Source organism: Notechis scutatus, chromosome 6 (genome assembly GCF_049901735.1).
Source record: "Notechis scutatus isolate UNSWTSFEM ecotype Mainland chromosome 6, rNotScu1.2, whole genome shotgun sequence".
NCBI classification, from domain to species: domain Eukaryota; kingdom Metazoa; phylum Chordata; class Lepidosauria; order Squamata; family Elapidae; genus Notechis; species Notechis scutatus.
This window is the reverse complement of record NC_142014.1, coordinates 27,686,257-27,703,026: the sequence shown is the minus strand read 5'-3', so window position 1 is coordinate 27,703,026 and position 16,770 is coordinate 27,686,257. Positions and strand designations below refer to the sequence as shown.

The following is a 16,770-nucleotide window of genomic DNA, read 5'->3' as shown; positions in this document are numbered from 1 at the left end:
TTATCATTATTTGGTCTGGTATTTCATTTTCTGTTTCAATGAAACACCAGGATCTCTTACCTGTGGAAGTTCTGGCCTCTGTTCACAGGCATAGGATAAAGAGCATAAGAGAGCAAGATTTCATTTTACTTCTGTTTGGCTACTGAAGCGTTTCAGATGGAAACATGCAAGTTTTATGGTTTGTATGCTGTAGATGTGCTGGAGCATTCAACAGTTAATATGGTGACTGACAGCTGTTTGGACAATGGAACGTGCAGGGGCAAAAGGGAAGATATGGACAATTTCGGCTAAACACGCCACAAAGAACACTGAGGGCATTCCAGAATACAGAATAACAAGAGTTGGTTGGGACCTTGGAGGTCTTCTAGTCCAACCCCCTGCTTAGGCAGGAAACCTTACACCACTTCAGACAAATGGTTGAGCAATCTCTTCTTAAAAACTTCCAGTGTTGGAGCATTTACAACCTCTGGAGGCAAGTTGTTCCACTGATTAATTGTTCTCACTGTCAAGAAATTTCTCCTTAGTTCTAGGCTAGATTTCTCCTTGATCAGCTTCCCACCAGTTACTTCTTCTCCTGCCCTCAGGTGCTTTGGAAAATAGGCCAATCCCATTTTCTCTGTGACAGCTCCTCAATTATTAGAAGGCTGCTATCACGTTACCCCTAGTCCATCTCTCTTCCTTAGACTAGACATATCCAAAGATTAAGTATTCCAGGCAGGGGTGGGCTTCACAAATTTTAGTAATGGGTTCTCTGTCTGGTTGCTGGGAGGGCGTGGCCATGGTGGGTGTGGCCTAGTCAGCTTCCTGCCCCCCAGCAGGGGTGGAGGGGCGTTTTTGCCCTCCCTGGGCTCCGGAGGTTCTCTGGAAGCCGGAAACTGGCCTGTTTCTGGCATTCCCGAACTTCCGGGAGGCCCGTTTTTTGTCCACCCCAAGCCTCTGCGTAGGCCCTGCACTTACCTGCATCCAAAATGGGCCACGTAGGGACTCCTGGGAGGGGAGGGATGGGCGGGGCCAGCCAGAAGTGGGATTTGGGGGGGGGGGTCTTCAAACTCTCCCGAACCCCTGCGAACCCCCACGAGCACCCCACCCGATTCCAGGTGCTTAGAACAGAATTTCAGGTCAAAATAGAGAGAGCCTACTTAATCAAAGTCCTGATCGTATTTATTCAATGACAGACAGGGGAAAATGTAGCAGCATCCAAAGGCCCTTACATGTTATAGCATCACGCTCCCAAAGCTGACCCATGCATTTTTCTCCTGCAGGTGAGTCACCGAAGATGGAGAGCATGATTTCAAGATCTAGTTTCCATCTGTAAACATACATGCTCCATGCAAAGGCATGCAGACACATCTCCATATACGCTATCCAATTACCTTTGGATATTATTATTATAATATAATATTATTATAATATAATAATATTATTATTATTAATTATCTTTGCCCTGTGATATATTTGGATTTTGGGATTACATTTTGAATTGCATTAATTAGGCGACGTAACAAATTTTGTGGAAGGTGCTAGATGCTACATTTTTGAGGTATGGGAGGTAAGGTGGATGAGATAGAAAGTGGTTATTTGGTGAAAGCCAGCACCTAAGCCCTAATAAGCTAGGATGGTTAGGTAGTGCTTGGATGGCCTCTGTTGGGCCATTGTTGAAGATTAACATGGTTAAATAGCCTGAGAGTAATGGTTTGCAAGCTGGAGGTATCTGGAGATCAATCTATTGCCCAGAGACACAACAAGCACTTCAAATCTCAAAAGAACTTTCCCTCAAAAATGTGACTCAGCAAAATCGTACCTTCTGCTTAAACATTTTTTTTCCTTTAAAGAATTGGCCAAGGTTGTCCGTAAAATTCTCTGCTCCCGAAACAGAGATTAACAGCGAATTAAAATGGCCTTTGGTATCTTGGCGCTTGGTTTTGTTGTGGTTAGCCGACAGCAAATGCTAACGGCTGAGGAGAGCGAGGACTCAGATGAGGGGCCAGGACCATTAGGGTGTGGACTGCTGCCTTCAGAGATTGTGGGGGCTGGCAGCAGCGATGAGGAGGTTCCCGAGGAGCTGTGCCAAGTGCGCGTGCACACAGGATTGCTCGTAGGAAAGAGCAGCTACAACAGCACAGGCGACTCGGGAGTAAGGCTGCAAGGTAATGGCCCCTCCTTCAAGAAGATAACAGCCAGCTGTGAAACGAACGTACTTTTGCAGAAAGCAAAGACGTTTTGAAACCCCAGCCTCATGGACATTCCAGTATCCCGAGTTTATATTTGAAGATTCTTGTATTTCAAGTTATTTCTTGTCTGTTATCTTTTGACAAGTCTCGCACAGTTTGGCAAGGCTTGTGCTTATCACAGCTAATTATTTTGCAGAAGCATTACAAGGTTTCTGTTCCCTTTGGATTGTGTTTGATTTGTTGGAAAAGGGCGTGGGTCAGAACAGGTTTACAAACTTCATTAAGCTGCCCGTAAGCTTTCTGGAAACTCTTTTGATTGTTTCCTCTCCCATTAAAATATGAACTGATGTTTAAGAACTGATGCTTTAGTATATCTCCTCCAAGTCTCCAATTCCTTTTGTTCCCTCTCGTTCCTAGCATATTTTTTACACCAGTATTCCCCAAATTCAGCAGCTTTAAAATGAGTGGACGTCCAATGCCCAGAATATATCTGTATTTCGGGATGATCTGGGAAGTCCATACTTCTTAAATCTGGGAAGTCCCATACTTCTTAAAAGTTGCTGGGGTCCTGAAACACCATTTTAGATTGCAAGCAGAGGTACGCCCAGGGATGGGTAAGTGATAATGACAGCGTTGCACAATGATGATGGTGCCAGTGTCAGCTGCCTATCTTCGCTATCTTTGAAGCTCGGCATAACCAGGGAGGAGGAGTGGGCATTTGGGACAGGGAAAGAGTGTTGGAGGTGTGAAAGAATGCTGTGGGATATTGGGGAATATGGACACGGATAGGAACCAGAGGTACCAAACCGAGCTATCTTCCTGCCTTCAAGGACGCCATCCCTGGGAATTTACTGCAGTGCCTGGAAGGCATCCAGTTCCCAAAACATGGAAAAGGCAACTGATCGGACTGCTCTCCCAAGGGTTTGGGACATTGCGAATTGCTTTCAACATATGATTTTCAGATGGTTTTCTTTTTTCTTTAGAGCTTGCCTAAAAGTACACATTTTTTCAACCACCTATGGCCGTGATGACAAACCTATGGCACGCGTGCCACACAGTGGTGGTATTCAAATAGTTGCCACTGGTTCGGTTGGCATAGCTTGGTGGCCGTGCTTTGCGTGCGTGCACGCGTGCGCCAAACACACACTTTGAGCAGGCGCAGAGGCGTTTCAACTTGCCTCCTGCAAGCCTGCACGGTGATGGTTGCTGCAGCAGCTGCCGCGTGGCGCTATTCTGTGCCGCGCAAAGCAGCTGCACTTTGAATTCTGGCCATAAAAGTGAGTATGAGAGCCTGGGCAGGCGGGTGGGCCAAACACAGAGCAGTGAAGAGAACCAGTTCGGTCTCCACTGCTCATCTCCGCTACCGGTTCTCCAGAACCGGGCAGAACCGGTCGAATACCACCACTGGTGCCACAGGTGGCACGCAGAGCCATTTGAGTGGGTACACGAGTCTCAGCCAAACTTACCTGCACTGCGCTTGCACACGTCTCCCAGCTGATTTTCGGCCCATTTGAGGCCGTTTTTGCCCTCCCGGAGGCTCAAGGAAAGCCTCTGCAGCCTCGGGAGGCCGAAAAAACGGGCCTGGAAATACCGGAATGGCCAAACAGGCCCATTTTCAGCCTCCCGAGGCTGAAAATGGACACTTCCAGTATTTCCTCAAGCCTCCGGGAGGGCGAAAACGGCTTCAAACGGGCCGAAAAACAGCTGGGAGGCACGCGCATGCGCAGTACAGGTAAGGGGGCAGGGCGCTCGTATTGCGGCGCATGTGCAGGGGTGGCGAGGCGCATTGCATTGTGGGTGCCGGCATTTTCGGCACACCACAACAAAAACGTTCACCATCACTGACCTATGGAGCCCAAGGGTTGTTCTTTTCTTGGAAGTGAGTTAGGAAAGAACGACCCTTGGGCTCCATAGGTGGTAGAGAAAAGGTACTTTCAGGCAAGCTCTGAAGAAAAGCCACCGAAAAATATATGTAGCACCCCGTCTGGGGCCAGTCTGACAGACAGATTTTGCTCTGGTGTATCTGCCTGATGATGATGCTCCCTCTCCCCCCCAAGGTAAAAAGTTGCAGAGTTTGCGTCTGTCGCAGCCAAATGCCTTTGTCGTTTCGATAAATACTTCAAATCCTGCGACTTTTGGTTTTTTACTTACGACGGCCGTTCAAAGCTATGACAGGTCTGAATCTGGCTTCCCTGCTGACTTTGCTTGTCAGAAGGCCATAAAGGGAGATGCCGTAAACCCCGGGACGTGACAACCACCATAAATACAACGCCGGTTTGCCGAGCGTTTGAATTTGGATCACCTGACTATAGGGATGCCGCCACGGTCCTTAAGTGTGAAAAAAATGGTCATATGCAGAGGTGGGATTCAGCTGGTTCGGACCGGTTTGGGTGAACCGGTTGTTCCGGCGACGGGTTGGCCCCACCCACCCTGGCGCTAGTCTGTCCTAGAGCCCAGCGTGGCAGTGGCTTTGCTCACCAAACTGGTTGTTACACCGGTCACAAGTGATGTTTTTTGGTGCCATTGTAACTCTCAACGGCCACTAAACGAATGATTGTAAGTCAAGGATTCCTTGCATCTGCAGGAGTCCGAAAAATAAAGTCCCAGCTGGTTTTAAGAGTCCCGCTAATGAGCAGATGCCATTCTGCAGAGTTGTTATGATGTCTGAAGCCTTTCTTTACTCAACTTCTTTGGGAGTGTGTCCAAATAATTAGATGCTCTCTTATTAACCCGCTTTTTAGTTTTTTTAAAATGGCAGTAATAAAACTCACTTGCAAGTGATTTTTTCCCAGCTGCGTGGTAAGCAACAATGCACTTTTTCCCATCCTGGTTCTCTGTTTTGGTCTCTAATCCTGGAAATAAAGATTTTACAGCCTGGTGTATAATTGTCCTTTTTTCTTTAGTGTCTTCAATTACCTATGCAGCAACACATTAACAAAAACAACAAGAAGTAAATACTCCAGTTACACCAAGTTTCCCTAAGCAAAAGAAGTATGGGGAGCTCATAAACGGAATGGAGTTTATCATTTTTTACAAATAATTCAAGGTGGCAAACACGCGATGCTGCTTCCACCTCTTCTTCTCACCACAACAACCCTGCAAGGTGGGTTGGGCTGAGAGATTGTGATTGGCCCCAGGTACCCCAGCTGACTTTCGGGCTTAAGGTGGGACTAGAACTCTCAGTCTCCCGGTGATTGGTCCAAACTCACCCACATTGTCTTACATGGCTAAGTTGGTATTTGAACTTGTGGTCTCCCACATTCTAGGCTGTTGCCTTAACTACTACACCAAGCTAGCTTATTGGAAGCTTTTAAAGGAGGAAGGGAATGTACAACAACTTTTTCTCTCCTAGTCCTGTCTTGTTTCTACTTCGTCCAAATTCTGAAACCTCACATTGGAGCAACTTCCCAGTTCAGAAGAAAATCAATTTAATTCCATTTGACTGTTCACAACTGAATGTCTCTCATTATGCAGGTCACTCTGGGCTCCATAGCTGTAATGCTAATTGACTAAAGCACCTTGGATGCTATGTATATTTAATTTGGATTAAATATACTTAGCACCCATTAGGAAGTTTTTATTGGGTTTTTTATTGTTCTAAAATGGTTTTAGTATTTTAATTGTAATAGAAAGAAACAAAATGTTAATGGCCCAAGGACTAATCAATAAATAAAGAACAGCAAAGAAAGATTTTAATTGTAATATAGTTTTCGAACTGTAATCTGCCTAGAATGATTGACTGAGATGGATGGCTATGTAAATTGAAGGAAGGAAGGAATGAAGAAGTAAATAAATAAATTCCAAATGCCTTAAAAAAAGATCAGGAGAAAGTCAGATGGAACCTTTCTCTGTGACAGGTTTATTACCTATATTAGGAAGCTTAAAAAAAACCTCAATAGTTCTGGCACAAAGACCTCTTTCTGCAATCTGAAATGGTATCTAAAATCAAAACTCTTTCACTTCATAATCAGAATGAATTAAAACAGTCCACCCCAGTTGAGGACAGGAAAACTGTACAGAGGGTGATAATCACAGCTCAAAAGATCATTAGTTGCCCTCTGCCTTCCCTGGAAGACCCAGCCAGGTCCAGCTGCCAAAGCAGAATCAAAGCCATTATAGAAGACCCTTCACACCCTTGCAATTATCTTTTTGACTTGCTGCCCTCTGTACGGCCCGTTTTAGGTCAATAAAATCCCACACCACTAGACTAACAAATAGTTTCTTTCCCTGGGCCATCTGAACCGCAAATAAACACAAAGTCACTACGTTATTAAGATGTGAAAAGATGTGAAATCTCAATACCCCATTCAGATGTATAATAACATATTACAGTACAATTCATCTCTTGTGTATTATACTCGGCTAAGCGTTACAGTCAGTGTTGGATGTATATTTTGTGTATATTCGTAGATATTGTACTCTCAAATTGCAAATGGAGACGTGGGTACTCTATTATTCTTATGTTCATTTTTAAGTGCTTTGGTTTTATTGTATTACGAACAGTTGCTGGGGTGCATCCACAGTTTCATTGTACTTGTACAATGACAATAAAGTTCTTCTAATCTAATCTATTTCCCCCTCCCCACTCAAAAACAGAAAATCTGTTTTTGCACATCTTCTACTGTGTTTCCCCAAAAATAAGACCAGCTCTTATATTCATTTTTGCTCCAAAAGATGCATTAGGTCTTATTTTCCTGGTTAGGTCTTATTTTCGGGGAAATACAGTCCCTCAATGCATCCGTCTGGCTAACAATCTTAACGGGCTTATTTTTGGGGTAGGGCTTATATTACAAGCATCCTGAAAAGTCATGCTAAGTAAGGCAGTGGTAGCTAACCTTTTTGGGCTCCTGTGCTGATAATTGTGCGTGCGCTTGCCTGCTCGTGTTTGCGTGCCATCACCCGGAAGGCAATGCGTGCGGGCCCCCCATGCCTCCTGCGTATGTGTGCGTGGCCCACACTTCTGCGCATGCGCGATTGTGTTCTGCACACTGCTGTGCCCCTGCACGTGCGCGCCAGATACCTGACAATCAGCTGGCGGGTGGCGCACATGTGCAGTAGACCTTTTCTGGGTGAGTGCCTGCGTGCCGGCAGTAATGGCTCTGTGTGCTACTCCCGGCACGCGTGCCATAGGTTCACCACCATGGTGCTAGGGCTTATTTTCCAATTGGGTCTTATTTTCAGGGAAATAAGGTAACAGAGCAGAGACAACAGGCGGTCCATAGAAGGAACAATGTTAGTGCATTAATATGAATTGTATTTCAAAGGGGAAAATGCCTCTACTCAGTTTTCTTCCTAATAAATATCGCTTAACAGACTTAATGTAGACATTGTCCAAAACTCACACTTAGAGGTTTTGTCTCTACTCTGTGACTCACATCTGCCTACACAGTTTCTTAGGAAACCCCCTTCTCAGTTGTTTGCGTTTACTGTATAACTTTCGCCCGAATTAATCGGAGATATTATATTTTGAAGTGTACCTCAATGGAAACACTGCTTTCTTTGTTTTTAAAAAGCTGGAGGTCTTCCAGGCGTTGTTTCTCTTCGGGTGACAATACTGTAAAGATCTCTTCAGGAGGATCCTAGAATATATATATATGAAAACACGATAAATAACAAGACTGAACTTTTTTTTAATACAGGTATTAATACTGGACTGACTTTTAAATGTCTGTGGAGATTTTCAATTGTCCAGCGCATGGTTGTCCCCAAAGATGCTTTTTCCAAAAGGAAACTGGATTTTCTTGGGTTATTTTTCCTTTGAAAGCGTTTCGGTTCTCATCCAAGAAGCTTCTTCACTTCTGAACTGAAGAAGCTTCTTGGATGAGAAGCGAAACAAGACATTGCCTTTTGGGGAAAAAAGCACTTTTGGAACTGACTTTTAAATAAGTTTATTTTATTTCAGGAACAATGGAAAGAAAATTTACCTCCTTATCTACAGGCACCGAGAAGTCATCTAAATGAATGGTCTCTCCTTCTTTTCCTATTTCATGAACCACAAAATCGGAGTATCTAATAGAAGACAGAAGACAGGTTAAGTCAGTGGTGGCTAACCTTTTCGGGTTCCTGTGCCAAAAATTGTGCATGCGCTTGCACGCTCACTTGCCAGCACCCAGAAAGCAATGCGTCCCTCCACACCCCCTACCATGCGCATGCAATCCCTCCCCCTGTAGCCCCCTTATTTGCACTGTGCCCCATAGCTGATTTTCTGCCAGTTTGAGGCCTTTTCCGGCCTCCCAGAGGCTTGAGGAAGGCTTCTGCAGGCCGAAAACTAGACCCATTTCGTCACTTCCAGGAAAAACAGGAAGTAACGAAACGGGCCTAGTTTTCGGCCTGAAAAGCTTGCAGAAGCCTTCCTCAAGCCTCTGGGAAGTCAAAAAAGGACTCAAACCGGCAGAAAATCAGCTGTGAGGCATGCACATGTGCAGTGAGGTAAATTTGCGTGCAGCTCGTGTGCCGGCCCAAATGGCTCTGAGTGCCACCTGTGGCACGCGTGCCATAGGTTTGCCATCATGGGGTTAAGTCAATGCAGAAAGTGCCACGAATACGAATGTCAAAAGACTTGTTGAAATTCCAAACATTTGCAGTTAGGGTAAGGAAGAAGAGATATATTATTTATTTAAGTTAAATTTATTTAGCTCCTATCTCACTGTGGGGATAATCTGTCTAAATAGAACCGAGGTAGAATTATCGAACAATAAAATAAACAATGCAAAAGGAACATAACAAGAATACATCAATATGATAACCCCAAAATACAGCAATACGATAGCCAAAATATGATGGAGCACACAACTGTTGACTTACAACAGTTCATTTAGTGATTGAAGTTACAACAGCACTGAAAAAAGTGACTTTGACCATTTTTCACATATGACCGTTACAGCATCCCCATGGTCATCTGATTAAAATCGAGACAATTGGCTATTGATTCGTACTTATGATGGTTGCAGTGTCGTGGGGTCACGTGATCCCCTTTTGCGACCTTCTGACAAGCAAAGTCAACGAAGCCAGATTCACTTAACAACTGTGACAAGAAAGGTGTTGTGGTCTGCAGGCAGCCTGCGGAGACAGCAATAGAGTTGGATAGTGGGGAGGAACACAGGCCAGTCCGGGAGTCTGGAGAGGACTCAGACAAGAGATCTGCATCCGACACAGAGATGGGGCCAGGACCATCTGGGAGTTATGTGCTGACTCCGGAGCCTCCAGAATCTGGCAGCAGTGAGGCAGAGGAACAGGGGGAGCCTGTTCCCAGTGTGCGCTTGCGCAGAGCTGCCAGAAGGCAAGGACAGTTAAGACAAAAGTGGCGACTCGGGAGTAAGGCTTGGAAGTGATTGGCCCCTCCCATAAGACATAAAGGAGGAGCAAAGGGACAGAAGCCTTTGCAGGAAGCAACTTTGTTCTGGTCGGTTTAATATCTGAAGCTCTGTGTTGACTTTGTGCTCTGTTTGGCTTTGTACAGCTAATTGGCAATTTCATCGTTGGCAGCATTTCAAGGAAGATAAAGGTAGGTGCTTATCAGACTTATCCTGAAGGAATTTGGCAGGGACTATTTACAAACTATTTGAGACTCATTACGGGCTGTGAATGACTAAAATTCACAGCCATTGAAATAAAGAAAAAAAGGGTTTTGGGATTAACATGTGTTTGTTCATGTCTGAATAAGCCTTGGTCAGAACAAAAGGTCGTAAAATGGGGCAAAATTCATTGAACCACTATCTCGCTTAGCAACATAAATTTTGGGCTGAATTTTGGTCATAAGTTGGGGACTACCCATATTTACAATGGTTGCAGTGTCCTGGGGAGTCCCACAATCATAATTTGCAACCTTCCCGAATTTAGTTTGGACTGGACAAATCAATGGGGGGGGGGGGGGAGCCAAATTCACTTAATGACCAAATAACTGTGGTGATTCACTTAACAGTTGTGACCAAAAGACCCATAAAATTGTCCATGAACACTTTGCTAAGTCCTGGAAACGCTGGCCCCAGCTGGTGTGGTTAAACAGAGGACTACCCACAATGCAATTCTTGTCAGATCCACCCGTGCAGTATTACCTCTCTTTTAATATTCCTAGAAAGCCCTTGTGCAAGCTAGCAAATTTTGTGATGCCAACATCCTCCTCCATTAAGCCATATTTCATCAGATCTGCAAATTTCTCCGGTTCACGTTCCCCATCGCTTTCTACCAATTCTTCCTCTTCTCGGCCTGGATTTTCTTCGTTTAAAATTACGTCTCCTTTGGATTCTTTGACCAGAGGGCTTATTGGCTGCTCCAGGCCAGGTCTGGCTTCCTCATCGGAATTCTTTTTTGCTATCGGGGTTTCTTCGGAGAACTTCTGCTTTTTAAGATCATCCACACCATCCTGATCGCCTTTGGGATGGGCCCGTTTCCTGGATATGTTTTCTGGGCCCGCCGTTTCCATTGTTAGGGCATACAGACGGAGGAATAATCCTGCAGAAGGGACACTATTAGTATATTCCACATTTTTTTTGCTTTAATTGGACCTGCCACTCGCAATATATATATAAATTTTTTCATATTTATATATACATACATACATACATACACACACACACACACACATATGTTTTCTTAAGTTTTCGCAGGTACTTACATGTATGGTATTCAGCTTTGTTCGCGTATTTTCCCACGTCATTATAGAAGTGCAAACTCCAAGACCAATAAACACAGACCAAGACTCCCAACCAATCAGGATGAAGAAAAAAACCATTCTGGCACAGCAGTAGGCTAGCCCCAAATTTAAAACAGAAACGGTTGTGAAAGTCTGACTCACAGACCAACACAATACAGAAGCCTGATGATGGCAGATGAGATTCGTTGCTACAGCCGAAACGTTGCTACAACTTTAAAAGCACAACTATAATGACATGGGAAAATACCCGAACAAAGCTGAATAATACACACACACACACACACACACACACACACACACACATTTTCCCTAAAACAGAATGGTTTAGAGAAAGATAAAGCACATTTTATTTCATTTCCTTACATGCTGCCCGTTAACACATTTTACTTAGTTCCAAAATGAATGTTATGCTCATACCGTATTCAAATACATGTTTATCTGTAAGTTAAAGTTGCTGTATCAATGAGACTATTTCTGACAAGTTGTGGAGAAGAGTGTGATTTTTTAAATCATTGCATTGCTCCTTCATACAGTAGTAGTTGAATAGTGTGGAAATAATGTGACACCTTCAGTTGCATTTGTAAAACTTCATAAGTTAGTTCAATTATAACAATCTACTGCTAGGTGGACATTCTGGAAGTATTTTATAATCAATTTAGACAAAATAAGTCAATGTATTTGGGCTGTACACCTTCAACTTATAGATTTTTTCATTGTTTGGCTCCTCCCTCCCTTTTTCTCCTTCCTTTCCCTCCCTTCCACCCTTCCTTTGTTATTCTCCTTTCTCCTCCTTCCTTCCTTCCTCCTCCTTCCCTCCCCTCCCTTCCTTCCTTCCTTCCTTCCTTCTCCCTCCCTCCCTCCCTTCCTTCCTCCCTCCCTTCCTTCTTCCTTCCTTCCTTCCCCAAAACCCTGTCCTTTCAATCCAACCAGAGGCCAGCAAGCAAAAGCCAGACAAGGGAGTACCCAGGAGACAAAAATCCTGCCAACTCACTTTCTGAGATTCAAAGTCACAGCCAGTCTCCTTTCTCTGCTCTGCACACAACCAAGGACTCTGAAAAAGAATAGAAACCATTAGTCACAACCCAACACCTTGACCTTCAAACATGAACCCTAAAACATGACAGGGAAGAATAGATGATAGACAGACAGACAGACAGACAGACAGACAGGTGGACGGAGGGGCAGACAAATAGATAGTAGAGATAGATAGGTGACTGATAGATGGTACATGAATAGATAGGGTACATAGACAGACAGACATATTACATAAGAGAGATAGGCAGAAGATAGACAGATAGATGGTAAGAGACAGATGGATAGATGACAGAGATAAATACATGGATAGATAGATAGATTGATCAATCAATCTAGAATAACAGAGTTGGAAGGGACCTTGGAGGTCTTCTAGTCCAACCCACTGCTTAGGCAGGAAACCCTACACCACTTCAGACAAATGGCTGTCCAAGCTCTTCTTTTAAAATGTCCAGTGTTGGAGCATTTACAACTTCTGGAGGCAAGTTGTTCCACTGAGTAATTGTTCTCATTGTGATAGGATGATAGGATAGATATGATAGATAGATAGATAGATAGATAGATAGATAGATAGATACCGGTAGGTAGGTAGGTAGATACCGGTAGGTAGGTAAGTAGGTAGGTAGATAGATAATAGGATGATAGATGATAAGGTGATAAACAGATATTTAGATAGATACAGGTAGGTAGGTGGGTAGGTAGATACCAATAGGTAGGTAGGTAGATACTGGTAAGTAGGTAGGTTGATAGATGATGAGAGAGTGAGGGAGAGAGAGAGAGAGAGAGAGAGAGACTTTCAAGGTTATTTATGAACACTCCCAATGCAAAATCCACTGATCTTTCTCCTTCTGGCTGGGGAGGAAGCCCCAGCACCACTAGGGAACACGGTAGCAGAAAGGCCCCCCCAACCTCCTCCCCATAAGCCCCCCGACTGAGCTCCCCCTCTTCCCCCAGCCCTTCTCCAGGCGTTTGCAAAAGGGAAAAGGGGCTCCTCGGCCGAGGCATCGGCCCATATGGCCCGTCCGGAGGCGGAGAGGCGCCGGGGCAGGGGAGCCGCGTCCTTCTTTCCCAGCTGGGCTGGTCGAACGGCGCCGCCTCCTCTTCCTCCGGGCCCCGCCAGGTACGCTTACCGGGCTGAAGGGACGCGGAGAACGGAGCCCGGGCGGCCCCTTTGCAGGCTTCCCACACCGCCTCTGGGCCGGGCGGGAACGAGAAGGCCTTCCTCGACTGGCGGCCTGCAGTAGAGCCGTTCCGGAGCAGGGAAGAAGCATGGGCGGGCAAAGGCGGAGCTCCGCGGCGGGCAACGCTGGGCTTCTGCGCAGGGCTGCGGGTCCGCCCTGGGGTCTTGCATCGGACGGGGCCGGTCACTTTGCAGGATCAACGGATCTCCTCCCGGATCTCAGGCGATCGCCCAATGGAACAGCTTTAGCCTTCATGAATATAGCAGGAATAGCAACAACCAATGATAGGCTCGAGATCCAGATGGATCTAAAATAAAAATGATAAATGATTTTTTAAAAGGATCCAGAGGGATCTAAATGAAAATGTTAAATGATTAAAAAAGATCCAGAGGGATCTAAATAAAAAGGATAAATTATTTTTAAAAAAGAATCTAGAGGGATCTAAATAAAAAGGATACATTATTTAAAAAAAGAATCCAGAGGGATCTAAATAAAAATAAATGGTTTTTAAAAAAAGATCCAGAGGGATCTAAATAAAAATGATAAATGATTAAAAAAGATCCAGAGGAATTAAATTAAAAGGATAAATCATTTTAAAAAAGAATCCAGAGGGATCTAAATAAAAATGATAAATGATTAAAAAAAGATCCAGTGGGATCTAAATAAAAAAGATAAATGGTTTTTTTTAAAAGATCCAGAGGTATCTAAAAAAGGATAAATGATTAAAAAAAAAGATCCAGAGGGATCTTGTTGACAGACTTGAACAAATCCAATATAGGGAAAAGTAAAATCTTACACTCAGGCAAGAAAAATCAAATATGGATTGGGAGAAACCAGGCTCAATAGCAGTGACTGTGAGAGGGATCTTGGAGTCTTAGTGGACAACTAGCTAAATAAGAGCCAGCAGAATACAGCAACAGCCACAAAAACTAATGCAATCCTAAATTGCATTAACAGAGGGATACAATCGAGATCAAGGGAGGTACTTATACCACTCTATAAAGCCTTAGTAAGACCACGTCTAGAGTACTGCATCCAGTTTTGGTCACCACATTATAAAAAAAGATGCTGACACTCTATTTAGAGTTGTTGTGGCCATTTGGAGGTTTATCTGTGTCCTCAGGGTCAGCTGAGTAGTGCAAATGGTAGTGTAGTCTACCATTTTCCCTCCTGGAAATCGGTTTGCACTCCCACACCATTTGAAGGGTGTCATCCCCAATTGCATAGCTAAAACCTCTGTAAAGATATTCAACCATCCAAGTCGTGGTTGTCCCAAAGGTGCTTTTTCCAAGTGACGAATAACAGAAGAGTTGGAAGGCACCTTGGAGGTAATCTAATCCAACTCCTGCACAAACAGGAGACACTACACTGCTTCTGACAGATGACAGTCCAGTCTCTTCTTGAAAGTTTCCACAACTTCTGAAGGCAACTTCTGTTCCATTGGTTGATTGTTCTCACTGTCAGAAAATTTCTCATTTCCAGGTTGAATCTCTCCTTGATCAGTTTCCATCCATTATTCCTTGTCTGGCCCTTAGGTGCTTTAGAAAACAGATTGACCCCCCTCCTCTCTGTGGCAGCCCCTCAAATATTGGAAGACTGCTATCCTGTCTCCCCTGGTCCATCTCTTCACTAGACTAGCCAGGCCCAGTTCCTGCAACTGTTCATCGTATGTTTTAGCCTCCAATCATCCCCTCATCATCTTGGTTCCTCTTCTTGGCACTCTTTCTAGGAGAAATTTCCTGACAGAACAATCAATCTGTGGAACAACTTGCCTTCAGAAGTTGTGGGTACTTCCAAAACAGGAGGTTTTAAAGAGGAATTTGGAAAAGGAATGGTAAGTATTAAGAGTCAAATGTTGCTTCTGTGTACAAAGAAACAATCAGCATCTAAGCTTACACACTTAAATTCAGCCACAAAAGCAATCAAGATTGAGTTCGAAACAAAGTCAGAAACAGTTGAGTTTAGAGAATTGCCATGCATCCTAATTTCCACTGCCATAGGAAAATATGATCATCAAAGTTCAAAATCAAAAAGCCAAAAAGGAAACAGACAAAAACACCTTCTCGCTAGCAGTTAACACCCAGATGAGATTAGATTAAAATTAAGATTAACACTAGACCAATAATCAAGAAGTAAACAATACTCCAATCAAGGAACTATCAACACAGACAAACAAACAGTAAAAACAATCTAATCATGGAACCACCAAGAACACATCCGCCAACACTGACAGGTTAGCCTCTTTTACATAAACAGAGAGCAACCTCACCCACCTCTAGCACTGATGATATTACTCAGTTGGGTAATGAAACGTTTCCCACGTCATTGTGGTTGTGCTTTTAAAGTTGTAGCAACGTTTCGGCAGAATCTCATCTGCCATCATCAGGCTTCTGTATTGTGTCTGTGAGTCAGAAACAACTGTGGGAAAATACTGGAACAAAGCTGAATACCATATATATATATGTATGTATGTATGTATGTATGTATGTATGTATGTATGTATGTATGTATGTATGTACGTATATATATCTCTACAGCTGGCAGAGTGAAGACAATTAGCAGTTGTATGTAATGGCCAGTGAAAAGATTGAAAAGCAGGTCACAAGGTAACCAATCTGGTTTGTTTTGAGACAATTGTTACGGTCACTAAGCAAACATTATTCATTATGGGCTGATTTTGCCAAAAAAATAGAAATAAATGTTGGTTTTCGGCAAAACTGTCATAAATAGCTGTTACATTGACCCTGGGCCAGTCCTGTCGCAATCCAATTCAGCTCACAGGGTGGTTGTTGAGGGGAAAATAGGAAGAGGAACGAGTATTAGGTATATTTGCTGCCTTGATTTGCTTATAAAGTAATAAAGGTGAGATAAAAATCTAAAAACAATATGAGCGTTATCTTTCTTTCCAAGATCTTTTCCAAGTCCCTAGTGGGAAACTGCCTAAGCTTAATCTGCAATGAATAATTCAATCAATCATTCAACAATCACAAAATAATTCATATTTAACTGACCTGGAAAAAGCACACACAAGAAAGGAAGGATAATACCAGTAGTCCTCAACTTACGACCACAGTTGAGCCCAAGGGTTTTGCTGCTAAGTGAGACAGTTGCCAAGTGAGTTTTATCCCATTTTGGGACCTTTTCTTGCCATCATTGTTAAGTGAATCGCTGCAGTTTTTAAGTTAGTAACTTGGTTGTTAAGTGAATCGGGCTGTCCCATTAAGTTTGCTTGTTGGAAGGTCGCAAAAGGGGATCACTGGACCCCAGGAGGTAGCAACCGTCGTAAATATGAGCCAGTTGCCAAGGATATGACCCTGGGGGATGCTGAAAGGGTCATAAAATGTGACAAACGGTCAGAAGTCACTTTTTTCAGTGCCTCTGTAACTTCAAACAGTCACTAAATGAGCTGTTATAAAATAAGGGTTTCCTGTGGCTGTTTAATTTCACTCCCCGCTCTTTTTTGCAAGGGTGGGCTGGACTAGAAGACTTCCAAGGTCCTTTCCAGCTGTATTCTGAGTAATCAATGCACAGATAATTCGCCCCCCCCCAAAAAAAGATGCAAACACTGGATGGACTAGCAAACCTGCCTCTGAGGGTGACGTCACCCCGCCTGCGCCTCCGTGTGTGGGGGGGGAAGATAGTAGAAGAAAAGGCGTGGCTCCCTGAGGCTCGGCCCCTCCGGTTACCTAGCGACCTTCCCTCCGGCTCCGCCTCTCTCCCGGCGCGGCGCAAC

The 16,770-nt window shown here is 44.0% G+C and overlaps 1 protein-coding gene across 2 annotated transcripts in view; it reads right to left on the bottom strand.

Moving 5' to 3' along the window:
- PUS7 (pseudouridine synthase 7) overlaps positions 1-15,455 on the bottom strand; it is a 31,774-nt gene extending 16,319 nt beyond the window's left edge. Inside the window, exons 1-7 of one of the 2 annotated variants that reach the window (XM_026677203.2) lie at positions 15,311-15,455; positions 12,987-13,344; positions 11,816-11,875; positions 10,226-10,622; positions 8,096-8,180; positions 7,649-7,750; positions 4,943-5,087 (exon numbers count right to left, since the gene is read on the bottom strand). In XM_026677203.2, coding sequence (XP_026532988.2) covers positions 4,943-5,087; positions 7,649-7,750; positions 8,096-8,180; positions 10,226-10,593 — 700 coding nt within the window. In that variant the 5' untranslated portion in view covers positions 10,594-10,622; positions 11,816-11,875; positions 12,987-13,344; positions 15,311-15,455. Of the gene's footprint in view, positions 1-4,942; positions 5,088-7,648; positions 7,751-8,095; positions 8,181-10,225; positions 10,623-11,815; positions 11,876-12,986; positions 13,345-15,310 lie in introns of those variants that run through there. The other variant, XM_087967782.1, reaches the window with a different exon arrangement.
- Between the last annotated feature and the right edge of the window lie 1,315 nt (positions 15,456-16,770).